The following is a 13204-nucleotide window of genomic DNA, read 5'->3' on the forward strand; positions in this document are numbered from 1 at the left end:
ATTGTCGCAGGTGGTTCAAGGTATATGTCTAATGGAGATTCACTCCTGCCTGGAATATCATAGCAGCTGGAGGCTGCCATCCCCTCCCCCCTTTGATCTCTGCTTGCAGAGTCAATAAAGTCAGTGTTGTTATTCATACATTCTTTATTACTTCATCACACAAATGGAGGGATAACTGCTACGGTAGCCCAGGAGGGGTGTGGGAGGAGGGAAGTAACTGGTGGGGTTGTTGTAGGGGCACCCCCTAGAATGGCATGCAGCTCATCATTTCTGAAGGATGCCTGGGGCTCTGACCCAGAGCGGCTGTTTGCCTCTCTGGTTCTTTAGTAGGCTTGCCTGATATTCTAGGCAGGAATGACTCTCCATTAGACAAAACTTAAAGAAGGGAATGACCTGGGGAGTCATTCCCATTTTTGTTCATACGCCCCCAACTGACCTCACCGAGGCCGGCCAGGAGCACCCATGACAGCAGCAGATGGTACAGAGTGACTGGTAACTGTCATTGTCAACTTGCAAGGCAGCAGATAGTGCAGTAGGCTGGTAACCACCTCTGCTAACTTGCAAAGGCAAGGGGATGCTGCTGTGTAGCGCTGCAGTACCACGTCTGTCAGCATCCAGTAGACATACAGTGACAGTGAAAAAAGGCTGAACAGGCTCCATGGTTGCAGTGCTATGGCATCTGCCTCAGCAATCCAGGGAAAAGGGTGTGAAATGATTGTCTGCTGATGCTTTCACGGAAGGAGGATTGACTGACAACATTTACCCATAACCACCCGTGACAAATTTTTGGCCCCGTCAGGAATTGGGATCTCAACCCAGAATTCCAATGGGCGGGGGAGACTTTGGGAACTATGAGCTAGCTATGGGATAGCTACCTGCAGTGCAACGCTCCGGAAGTCGGTGCTAGCCTCGGTACATGGATGCACATCACCAAATTAATGAGCTTAGTGTGGCCGGGTGCGCTTGGCTTTATACAGTTTCCAAATATTGCTTTCTGTAAAATTGGAATAATTCCATAGTGTAGACATACCCTAAAAGCATGTGCTTAAGTCTCATTGGGTACACCTACACTTACATAGATTGTTTAAACAGACAAACATATTACATCATGTGCTAGGACATACCTATGAAGTATATTGAGGTGGGACATATTCAATACGCTCTACAAATTTCTCAATATGCTCTACAAATTTCACAAAAATCACATTTTTGGAAGGGCTTGGGGGTTTGTTTGTTTTTTTTTGGTTCTGACATAGAACAAGGACATATGGCCCTAAGACGACTTGGTGTACTCTATTGTGGTCTATTTAAATCCCAAGAGGAATAAAGATGAACAAAAAACAAAACAAAAAATTTTACCTAGTATTCTTCCACACAAAGCATCAATGCCAACAGCAAATGATTTCAAATCTGGTGAAACAGATCTAAAAAATAGGAGAACAAGATCACATTAATTTTATATTCATGAGAAGAGCATTTAAGATAATGCAGTTTTGCCAGCATCTACACTGTGCATGTCCATATATGCGCCCTTGTAATGAGTGCCACACAACTTAATTTTATATACCATATTGCATACAAGCTATAATAGAAAACACTGCTCAAGGGTTTCATTTAAGATGAGTACAGAAGCAGCATTGATCTAAATAGGAGTAGGAGCAGGCTTTCAGACAATCAAGTGTGTGGTGTAAAAATATATGTGAAGACAACACATGAGGAAAGAAAAATAAACATTCTCTCATAATACTATTAAGGACCTGATCCAGCCAGACACTTAGCCCTGAGTCCTCCCATTGAATTCAGTGGGATGGCTCATGTGGTTAAAGCTAACAGCTGTTACTGTCTCAGGGCCTGAAGCACAGCAAACGTATGAGGCATAGCAAGGGTAAGGAGAAAGTATTTTAGATGACACTTGAAAGGGGCTGGAAAGTTGCTGAGGCAGACACAGGAAGGCCATTTGAGACGACCGTAATTGTGGTGAACATCACAGCGGAAAGTGGCAAGATTGTGGGCTGGTACAAATTGGAAGAAATAGGGAAAGGAATAGACACAAAGCCTTTAATTCTAACAGGGCATGGAGCAATGAATACAATGGTGTTGCATTCCAGCACAAGTGCAGAAATAAATGAGACCAATTCTCATTTATAGTTTTTGTAGTGGTATAAATGTCAGTTCAGGGTATGTGATTATTTTTACCTATAGTTGTACTGGTGCACCCCTTGGTGCAGACACAGCTATATTGGTATGAAAATGCCTTACAGCAGTATAGTTTACTCCTTTTCCTCTCCGGGAAGCACTGTACCACTTTAATTATATCAGTGCAGTGGCCTTACGGTGGTGTTTACCGAAACAGTGTAAGATGGATTTAGTGTAACTGGGAGTTAGGCCTAAGTAAGTTTAAGTATCCAGTCTTCTGCATTCAAAAGTATTAAATCTCACACCCTTTAAAGGCCAGTTCCCTTACTCTCAAATGGTGAAAGGCCTGGATGCATATTAGGAGACATGGGCTTCAATGTGATCTTCAACATGCAAATGAGGCTCTTGATTATATACTGCTGCCTTTTGCCTTCCTCTTGCTGCTAGGCAGGAGTAATTTAATGACTGTGTAGCATGCAAATGACTGGGTCCCGCTGCACTCCCTGTCGTGCCAATAACTTTTTACCCTAGCTTATATATGCAACACTCTGCACAGGAACATTTCCATAAAAGATATATTTTAACAGTGAAATAACTAACTTGCTAACTAACTAGCTAGTCACAGTAAATCACAGGTGGGGGACCTCAGTTAGCTACTGTGACCAATAGGGCAATTTCCTGTAATATCCTTGAAAAATAGCCTCTGGCATTAGGCTTAAGTTTCTTTGGAGTCCATTGTATTAAATGCAAAGTTTGTGTGTTATGGTGGGATTTTATGTAACTTCTCTAATGGGGAGATGTGGCCAGTGTAAAAGTGGGAAATGGTTATGAGCTTCAAAGGACTATTTTAAACAATGTGGTAGACAAGAAGGAACTTTTGGGATAAACAACATTAAGAGAATTTCCTAAGAAATCCCTGGGGGAAGGTGAATGCAAATTCTCACCTCCGGACTCAACCTTTTGAAGCTATGCCTTGAGAAGAGAACCATTGTCTGCTGATCACGTGTTATGTGAGGACAAGATCAAAGGCCCAAGCTGTATAAAAGGAAGGTGGTGCTTGTTCTGAGCTAAAGCTGTTATTAACTTATAACCACACAAAAATGCCTTGGTGGGATTTGAAGAACTGACTACCTACCAGAGCCCTTTTTGGAGTTGGGGGTGATCTCTAGTAAGCTGATTAGCATGTAGGATTTTTTTTTATTGTTTTAAATATGTTTTCTCTGTAATGCTTTCACCTTAAGAATAAATGTGCTTGCTTAGAAAGAGCTGTGTGGCAACTTACAACTGTAGGCAATTACAACTGTTGATAACCTCTGAGGAGAAAGCAAAACACCAATGCAGGCCTGTTTAGGCAGTCTGGCTTGCTGAGGAACCCAGTTTAGGCAGGGAACTGTGAAGTCTGGAAGAATTCCAGTCAGATAGGAGATAGACATGGGTTTCTGCCCAGGATAGATGACAGCTGAGGAGCTGGGAGCCTAGAATGAATACCCAACTGGACCATGCTGGGGGAATACAGGTGCAGTTGCCATGAACTGTCACAGCTACATCAAGGGAAAACCTACCTGTGCCTCAACTCCACTAGGATTTTACAGTGAGATAATTAGTTTGTTAGCTATCTCAGCGTAAAAACGTACCTTTTTAGGCAGTGACATCATAGCCAATCCATCAGGAGAATTAAAGCAAGTCAACAGAGAATAGAAAGCAGTTTCAAACTGGTTCCTAAAATGAATGGGGAGCCAGTGGAATACATCATAATTACAGAAGTTTAGCTGTAACAGATTCTAATCCACATAGGTGATGAGAACTGCGGCATTTAAAATCACCACAAATGAAGAAGCAATAAGTGGTGCTGTGCACCAATAATTTAAGATTATAATCTATGTTTATGAATGAACAGAAACAGACTTTGGTAAGTAAGGCAAACAGTTTTAGTTTTACTTTTATGTTTAAAGAGCACTGGTATTTGAGTTTTTGGTGGGTTTTTTTTGTACCAGTCAATTTTCATTGGTGCTGGAACTATTCATTTTGTTCAACTTGAGATAAAATAGGAGATATGATATTTCAGAGTGTGTATTGAAGTAATTCAAGTATACCGAAAACCACAAATATAACTCTAAAAGAGCAATACAGACCAGAGATTCTAATCTCAGATGCACAGCACTTTGCCTTGTGTAAACCACTTTATAAAGGTGAGTTCTTTCTCAGAAAACCCTATGTGAAGTAGGTATTATATCCATTTTACAAATGGGTTAACTTGGGTACAGAGAAATAAGTGACTTTGCTAAGGTCATGCACAGAGTCAGAAAAAGAATCCATTGCTCTGACTACTGACTAATACTCCCTTCCTTCTCCCAACGCTCCCTGCCCCCAGCCATAATTAAGTGGAGAGGGTTGTCAGAACAAGGCCTATCCAATCCATCATGTAAGTCCCAAATAGAGTTTAAGTGAGACAAATGATGGCATAGCCTTTTGCTGGCCCTTTGCACAGGGGTGGATTTTGTAGGAAGAGCAGAAACACCCACTGCCTCTCTGAGATTAGAATTTCATTCTTCAAAGCAGAAATAAAGTGACAGAATGATACATTAATACTTCGTTTCTGTTTGCCCAAAACTTTATGGTCAAGGTCAAGGTAAAATATTTTACCTAAACATAATCATGTATGTAGGAGTGCCACCTAAAGCTAAAATAAGAGCACATGTGCTCAGTAATGCCAAAAAATAGGGAAATGTTTTAGTACAGCTTTCTCTTTGGCACTGTCCCAGAACTGCAGAGGAATTGCCACTCTCAAGCCCTTCAACTTGCACACAGCTGCAGTTGTGAAACACCTGAAAGAGAAAGATGAGATGACTCACTTACTTCACGAGCACTCATAGATTTCCAAGCATCTAGACTTTTGATGGTTGTTAAAAATACAGTGTATTTCATATGGGAATAGAGGGCCCCTAAATGCTTTACAGACTGCGGGTCAGCTTACTCTGTATGCGTCAACTGCTTTGCATTGCTCCAGTGACATAAACCAGCTGTGAATCCAGTTTAGGCATCCATGCTATTACTGTACTGGAGTATGAAATTCTATGTTTAGATTAAATATGGGTTAAAGTTAAAGTTCAAGGTTGTTCATAATGAAATTTGGGGGCCATCTAAAGTACATAGATTACTAAGGGCCTAAATATTCAAATGTGGGTACCTAAATCTACGTTAGGGACCTAAATAAAAGCAGCCTGTGTGGTGATGTAACAGGTTTTACTCAGCACTAGGGAGCATCCTCCTGGCTGTTTAGGGATTAGCTCCTTCCAGGTCTGACATCCCTTTCCTCACACCATGGCCCTTCCCTCTCTTTCTGGGACTCAGGATCCTCTCTCCAGCCAGTTCACTATAGTTTACCTCTTCCTGGGTATCAAAGTCCCCCCTCGAAAACTGTCCCATGAAGTCTTTGTCTCCACTGCTCAGTCTAAGCCACTTTGCTCATTAGCAGGTAGGGGAATCCAGGCTCACGCAATACTCCAGGTTTCAGTCCCAAGACCCTATGTCCAGCAACAGTGGTGTGCTTACATTCAGACCCTGTTGCTGTTTCCCCTGGGCTCCTTCCTACTTTTCTGCTTTTATCTTCTGGCCTGTCCCCTGGCTGGGTTTATCGATTCAAATTCCTTCCTACCAGGGAGTGTCAGCAGATTACTTAACACACGCCCTTCTCCCAGGCAGTGACTACAGATTCTGGCCTTTACCAGCCCCATCTATTCCTTCTCAGCTAGACTAATTTTTCAACCCCTGGTTCTTCCCTGGGTGCAGCCTATCAGGTTAATGGACCTCACATAACTTACTCTACCTTGAGCGGGGTGGATACCCAATTATAGGTGGCTATTGAAGTCAGTAGAAGTTTTGGGTGCTCAACAACTCTGAAACCCAGCACTCTTATTTAGGTGCCTAGGAATATGGATTTAGATGATGCCAAGTTGGAAAGTATTGCCTTATATTTTATAATTGTTAGGTGATATCATAAAAACCCTGTTGAGTTTATCACTGATTAGATTTGAAAGTTTTCTTCTCACATTCAACACTTCCCAGGACAACTTACCAGATGAGATTTTCCAATATAAGGATATAATTTCAATGGCGATGCTGAGCTAAATTTCCTGCACTGCTTTGAAAATCCTAGCCATACATTTATTTCAAGCACCTAACCTTACATTGCTTATTTCACAATTATGTTGACCATACTCACAATAGGTAGGACTCAGGTTTGTGGCCTTATTGTAATCTGAGTTAACTGACAGATAACTTGGGTTTAATTGGCAAGCTCCTTTGTAAATGATAATATAGACATGCAACTTTTCCAAGATGTAAATTTCATTCTTCACCTGAGGCAATATATGCCAACTGTACCAATGTGATGTATAAGGGCCTTCTTACTTGAAATTTGCACAGGTTTATCTCAAATTGCTTTTAAACTGATACAAACAGTTGTGTAAACACTCTTATTTCAGTTTTGTATATTACTTAGTTTGGTTTAACTTACATTGCTTCTAATTGTTGTAAACTAAACTGAACTAAAATGGAAAATGTAAGTATCTTTTTGTACCCAATCTAATTAAACAGATTTAGACTCACACCTTAACTTTCCATAAGTGCAAATGAATATCAGACCTTAAACTAGGATCTTTCTATCTCACACATTTTCCTCAGTAATAAAGATTCTGCAAGCCAAATTAAACGATCATAAACATTTGAAGAAATTCATTGTCTTACATATTTGCGCTGGTATGACTGATTGGAATATAGCTAACAATTCTACCAATAATGCACAAATCCTCTTAGTTAGTGTTGCCCTGTGAGCTAACAGGAACAAAGGCAGTAAAAATTTATTTTTGTCACTGAAGTATTCAGCATTCTATCCGCCTACATCTGAGTAACAGATTTGCTGAGAAATATATATTTACAGTCAAATTCCTGAGTAAGAAAACACTGTTTAAAATTCTTTTTAAAAACCCTCTAAGTTAAAAAAAACAACTTTAAAGCAAAGTAAATCTAAGAGTGAATCTACATTATTGACTTCCAAAGGGAGTTGGGTGCCTAACTCCCCTGGGTTCCCCTGAAAGTGGAGTGAGACATTTAGCTCCCTTGAAATTCCCAGCTGGATTCTTTTGTGCTTTATCCATTCACTAGTTCAGAGGTATGTTGGTAGAGAATAGGTATCTATTGCTACATCATTGCTTAAGCATAAAATAAAATGAATTAAAAATGAGCAACAGAAATGCTTTTATATCTATCTAATGACTTACCATATTCTTTCCAGTTCCGATCGATGATTTACACCCAGCAAAGCATGCGGTCATATAAGTGATTCCATTGTCCCCACATACAGGATCCCATTGATTCAATACACAGCTGCAGTCAGAATTGCAGCTGGCAATTAAGTTGTGTTTTGGGAAGGAAGATTGTTTTACTCTGGAGAGATTACAAGTAGAATCTTAACTGATCAAATAAAACAATTCCTTATTAGAAAAATAAACATCGACAACACATGAATGACCAAGCACAGAGAAATGAGGTGGAGTAACGGAGTCTCCATGGGCAGCCTGCATTCAGTGGAGCATGAAGAACTGATAGATAGTGATTGCATGTAGAATGTCAGCTAAATTGATCTAAGCCAAGGTTCTCTTGGTTTTATCATAAAGCATTAAGAATTTTGCTGGATTGTAGCTTCAAATTGCAGACCATGTCTGACTAGCTATCTTTGGTGGGATCATCAGTGAAAAGGATGACATTAACAGACACAAAATGGGATTCCTAATAGATGTAGTGGAAGATTCAGCCCGGGGTGGGGGGGAATCAAACATGAAATCACTGCCATCTTCAGACTAATTCGATCCTTCCTCCCTCCGACTACCCCTACCAATACGAGGTAGTGGTATAACCCCCTACATGATTGTTATAGCTCCAGTTGTTTGGTCAGAGTAACAGTAGCAATGCTGCTCCTTGGTCTGTTGGATACATGTGTGCAAGGCCTGGTTTACACTAGAAAATTAGGTGGGTTTAACTATGTCAGTCAGGGGTGTGAAAAATCCATACCTCTGACTAGCATCGTTAAACTGACTTAAGTCCCTATGTAGACAGAGCTAGGTCAATGCAAGAATTCTTCCATCAAGCTAGCTACTACCTCTCAGGGAGGTGGATTACCTATGCCAATAGGTGAATCCCTTCGTTCAGCATAGGTAGTGTCTACTCTAAATCTCTCCAGCAGGGCAGCTGCAGTGGCACAGCTGTGCTGCTGTACTGTTAAGTGTAGACAAGCACTGACTCATGAGAACTGCTCTCATTTGAAGTCTTCTACTCAGCAGCAACCCTGCAAAACTGGTCCGGCTGGTAACCTGTTGCCTTATTCAGATCTCACATTGGTTTCACCCCAGAATAACACCATTGACCTCTGTGGGGTTATTCCTGATTTATGCTGCTGCAAGTGAGATCAAGTGACCACTTTAAAATCTTGCTGATGAGAACCAACATTTTCATAAGTGACTAGTGATTGGGGGTGCCTGGTTTGTTTTGGTGTCCAACTTGAGATGCTTGAACACATTTTCCAAAAGTGCTGTGCCCCCATCCTCTGAAAATCGGATGCATTTAAGGTGTCTGACATTGGATACCCAAAGATTCAGGCACCCAAAACCACAAATTGCTTTTGAAAATCTTGGCCTGAGTGCCCAATTTAAACCCATGTCATTGAAGCAAAAACAATCACTTCCCCCCTCCTATCCTCCCACTCCCTGAATTTTTCAAATGAAAAGTATTTTAGTTGTGTTTTTGCCTGAGTTATGGTATTGCTCGTCTCACAGTTAAGGATATTAATGTGGCTGTAGAGTGCCGAGATGGCTGAAATAATCTGTGACGCACAAGGTCCCTTTTTCACTTCAGCAGAAAGGTCCCATGATGTGGTAAATCCCCCATTAGTGAGATGTTGGGATATGGAGAAGCAATTACTTGACCTACTTATTGATCTTTGGGATACCCCCAATTTTGGGAGCAATCAAAATCTGTCATTTTAATCCTCCTGCATCATCTCTAACTCCACAGGCAGCCTGACTGGCAGGGATTGAACTTGGCCACAGTAGTCGCCACTGAACAAAACTCTGAGATCCTATTGTAACTAAACTCCAAGTCATGCTGGCCTGGTTACAGAGAACATTGGTGACTGGTTTGACAAAAGGATTGGGAATGTTTGGGTGAGTGTAGGCTGCTTCAAGAAAAATGGACTGCGTTTTGATTAAACCTGGGCTGGAAACCAGAAAAAGTGTAGTGGGTAGAGCTGGGTGAAATCTTTCACACAAAATGTTTTGGGGGGAAGGGTAGAGGGAAAAACGCATATTCAGTGACAGTGAAACTTTCTCCTAAATCACGTTTATTTAGCTGAATTGTTTGTTTGGGGAAAACAAAAAAATTCTGAAAAAAAAATGAAAACATTTTGTTTTGACATTTTTCAAACAAAACATTTTAATTCTTCAGCTTGAAACAATTTTTCATTTCAAACTTTCCTTTAATTTTATTTTTAAATAGCCAAAAATCAAAACAAAACATTTCATTTGACCTAATTTTTTTAAACTTTCAATTCACTGTAAATGATGAAAATGTTGTTTTCAATCTGACCTGAAGCATTTTTTCCAACTTTTTGAAACTGCCACTGAACCAAAAATTATGTTGTTTGCCCAACTCTATTAGAGGATTCGGGTGAATTTCCTTTTGAATGTTTGCTTTGAATTAGACTAAACTCAATACATAATCCTGAGAGTTTGAATCTCCATTGCCTTGCAGCTCAGGTAGACATTTACACCTCTGTAAATTGGGTGTAAAACGTTATCAATTCCAATATCTCCATTGATGTCTATGCCCGGGGATTAATGTCTATACAAAATGCAAAGCAATGATGAATCTGATGTGAAGTGTGTGAATTGCCATGAGCTGAAAGTGAAACAAGGTCTGCAGAGCCATTTGCGAACTGATACCACCAAGTTCCATACATCTCTAACCCTGAGCATCCGAATATCCTGAAGCATCTCCTCTGATTAATAACATTCTCTAGTGTGCACTGTCAGTACAGGCTCAAGCAGCAAAGCTGGCACAAATAAATGTCACGCCACTCACCTCTGTAGAATTGAGCTGATTTACATCAGCTGAGGATGTGGTCCTGTTATTTTTCTCTTTAACTAAACACTATAAACTTTATACTTTAAAACAAACAAATAGTTATGGTATATTTGTGTATAAAGTTATATACCAGTAAATTACAGTATGCAAACAAGGGTCTCAGAGTTTAGATCTAAATTCAGATCTGAACGGCTCCCTAGCGTTCTGCTTTGGGGGCATCTTGAAATGTAGCTCTTATGAGAAGAATTCAAGGATATGGAAAGTGTGTTTCTGAACGATGAAGACAAGAATACAAACCCAGAGAGAATACAAACCCAGAGTAGGAGACTGTTAAACCAGCCACCTGGAGCACCTCACAATCACATGTGAAGTACAAGAGGTTTAACAGGTATGCAGCTATGAAGGTGGCACATCCAAATTTTACCATTCCAGTTATGTGTAACTTGAACTTTTTAATGATAAAGCCTCCCAGAAACATCCCCAGAATTGTAATGGGTAAAAGTATCACACCTGCAAACAAAAGGGAACAGAAGGATGTTTACATTTATGGAAACAGCACTCTAATAAAATAAAAATCTGATGCTAGTTTGTGGTTTTCATTGTCTTTTTTAGTTCCTTAACTATTAATATGTAAAAATTCAGGTTAGTTGAAATAGACACTAATCCAGACCTCGCCCTATTCTTCAGATTGAGCTTTTTAAGTTCAGTAAAGTTCTGTTTCATTTTTGCTTGATGCTTCATTTTCTCCTTATGCCTGCAATTCCCTTAGAAAAAGACTGTTTTCATTGTATTCCTTGCCTTTTTGTATGTGATTTCCAGCACAGGTTTGCAGGTGCTAGAAGTTCGTACAATTCAGATAAAAATCTCACCCTGTAGACACTTACTCAGCTGACACGAGCCTCCAAATCTTTTGAGGTCTGGACATAGGTAGCTAACAAAGATGGTGAAAGGAAGCAGTGTTTGGATTTTGGGCTGAGTTTGAGTTGGGATTCCATTTGTAGGTTGGAGCCTGAATCCTGGCTAAGGTTTGGGCTCATATTCAATGATGTTGAAACCTCACAAGCTGTCCTCCTGAAATTTTGACCTCAAACTTCAGAAATTTTACAAGCAGTTACTGTGAGATTTTAGCCATTCTTCTTTCATGAGATTTTGGATGCATCCAAACCAGGACCAGAATAAGTTCTTTTCAGTTTGGATCCATCCAACCTATAATGAAAACAGTAGGGACTGGTTCATATTCAGGGATCTGAATCTAAGTGCCTCAATATTCTCAAAAATCCCAAAGGGTTCAGATGACATGATCCCATCAATAGTAGGAAAAGCATAGTCTGAGATTTATTATCAGCCAGTTTACTATATGAAAAAACACAGGAAAATGATCACTAGAAATAAATATTTCAAAAATACTGTAGGTAAATAAGGAGTCTCAATTTAAGATTTATCCATCACCCACAAAGGAATCCTTTATACTCATGTTATATCTAAGGGCCAAATTCAACTCCACTGAAGCGAGTGTCAAAACTCTCTCGGAAATGAGTGGAACAAAGATTTGGTCCTAAGATAGAAGATGAAGTAACACAAGTCAGTTTTTCATTGTAGGACGGGAAAAAGAGGGACACGTACCAATTAGAAAGATGGCTTTTGACACTGATACGTTAAATTGCTGTTCCATAAACTTTGTCTCAAAAGTTATCAACCCAACCATAGAATTATACTGCAGAATAGTGAGGAACAAGTACACCAGAAAGACTGGGTTCCCAAGAAGTTTCTTCAAAGTTGGTAGGAAATCTGGAAAGGAAAGTTGAGTGTCTTATTCTCTGCTAAACATGAAATAGCCATATGGAAAGCTTTGTCCTTATTCAGCTGATGAACCAGACACTGATTTAGTTACTGGCTGTGTTAGAAAGTTTAATTTATTTTTCTCCCATCTTACACTAAGCACTATCAATGGGCATCCTTATAACAGTCAGGACTTTCCTCTTCTTCCATACTTGACTTATGAGAGATATTAGTACATGAAGAGGCAGTGCAGTCTAGTGGATAGTGTGCTAGATTGAGAATCAACAGACCTGGTTTATATCCCTGATTCTGTCAGTGGCCTACTTGGATTGTAAAGTCATTGGGGCAACGACTGTCTCTTATGTGCATGTACAGTGCTTAGTCCAAATCTTGATTGGGGGCTCTAATTAGCACTGGATTACTACTACTAATAATAATAATGTCAGTGATTGCAAGTTATTTGAAGTATTGCCAACCCTAGGTGTTCAAACTCGTGTGGAGTCCCAAAAATCATGGGTTTTAGGATTCATTTTATTTGCCTTTTTTTTGTGAGATGAGGTAATATCTTTTATTGGACCAACCTTTGTTGGTGAAAGAGACAAGCTTTTGAGCTACACAGAGCTCTTCTTCAGGTGAGCATTTAGGGTTTGCATTTTCAAGTTTTTCTCTTCAATCATGAGGGCTAGACACTTACTTTAAAAAAAAAGAAAGATAAGAGTCTCCCATAATCATGTGACTTTGAGAGCTGGGGCTTTAAGAAAAACACTGAATATCATGAGACTTGTAGGTGTTGGCAATACTGTGCTTGGTATTTTCCTCTTTTACTTTGATCTTATTAATAGAGGGGAGCAACTTCAGAGGAATGAAGGACTCATTAATGCAGAATCAGGTTTTCCTGCACTATCTTCCCTGCTCAATACCTCTTACCTTATGTTTATGCATGTAACATGCCATACCAGTGTGATGGCTAACACACCGAGACATTAAACTGGGGACCGTCACACGTAAAAGCATGAGCTGTTATAGCTTTAGTTAAAGCTTCGTAGATGGTGGTGGGAGTTTTACCATCTCATATTCTCTGTGGAGCGGCACAGAGGGGGACCTGTAACACACTCTCACCAGGGGGTTATACCAGCACTACATAGGATGATGA

General features: G+C 40.0%; 1 protein-coding gene across 4 annotated transcripts in view; it reads right to left on the bottom strand.

Annotated features, from left to right (window-relative positions):
- Nucleotides 1-13204, bottom strand: part of LOC127058533 (solute carrier organic anion transporter family member 1C1-like) — a 55226-nt gene that overhangs the window by 5590 nt on the left and 36432 nt on the right. For all 4 annotated transcript variants that reach the window (XM_050968684.1, XM_050968665.1, XM_050968693.1 and 1 more), the window contains 5 exons: nt 11896-12060; nt 10587-10782; nt 7416-7581; nt 4780-4961; nt 1360-1424 (listed from right to left, as the gene is read on the bottom strand). In XM_050968684.1, the coding sequence (XP_050824641.1) occupies nt 1360-1424; nt 4780-4961; nt 7416-7581; nt 10587-10782; nt 11896-12060 (774 nt within the window). The remainder of the gene's footprint in view (nt 1-1359; nt 1425-4779; nt 4962-7415; nt 7582-10586; nt 10783-11895; nt 12061-13204) is intronic.

The sequence above is a fragment of the Gopherus flavomarginatus genome, chromosome 1 (genome assembly GCF_025201925.1).
Source record: "Gopherus flavomarginatus isolate rGopFla2 chromosome 1, rGopFla2.mat.asm, whole genome shotgun sequence".
Lineage (NCBI taxonomy): Eukaryota > Metazoa > Chordata > Testudines > Testudinidae > Gopherus > Gopherus flavomarginatus.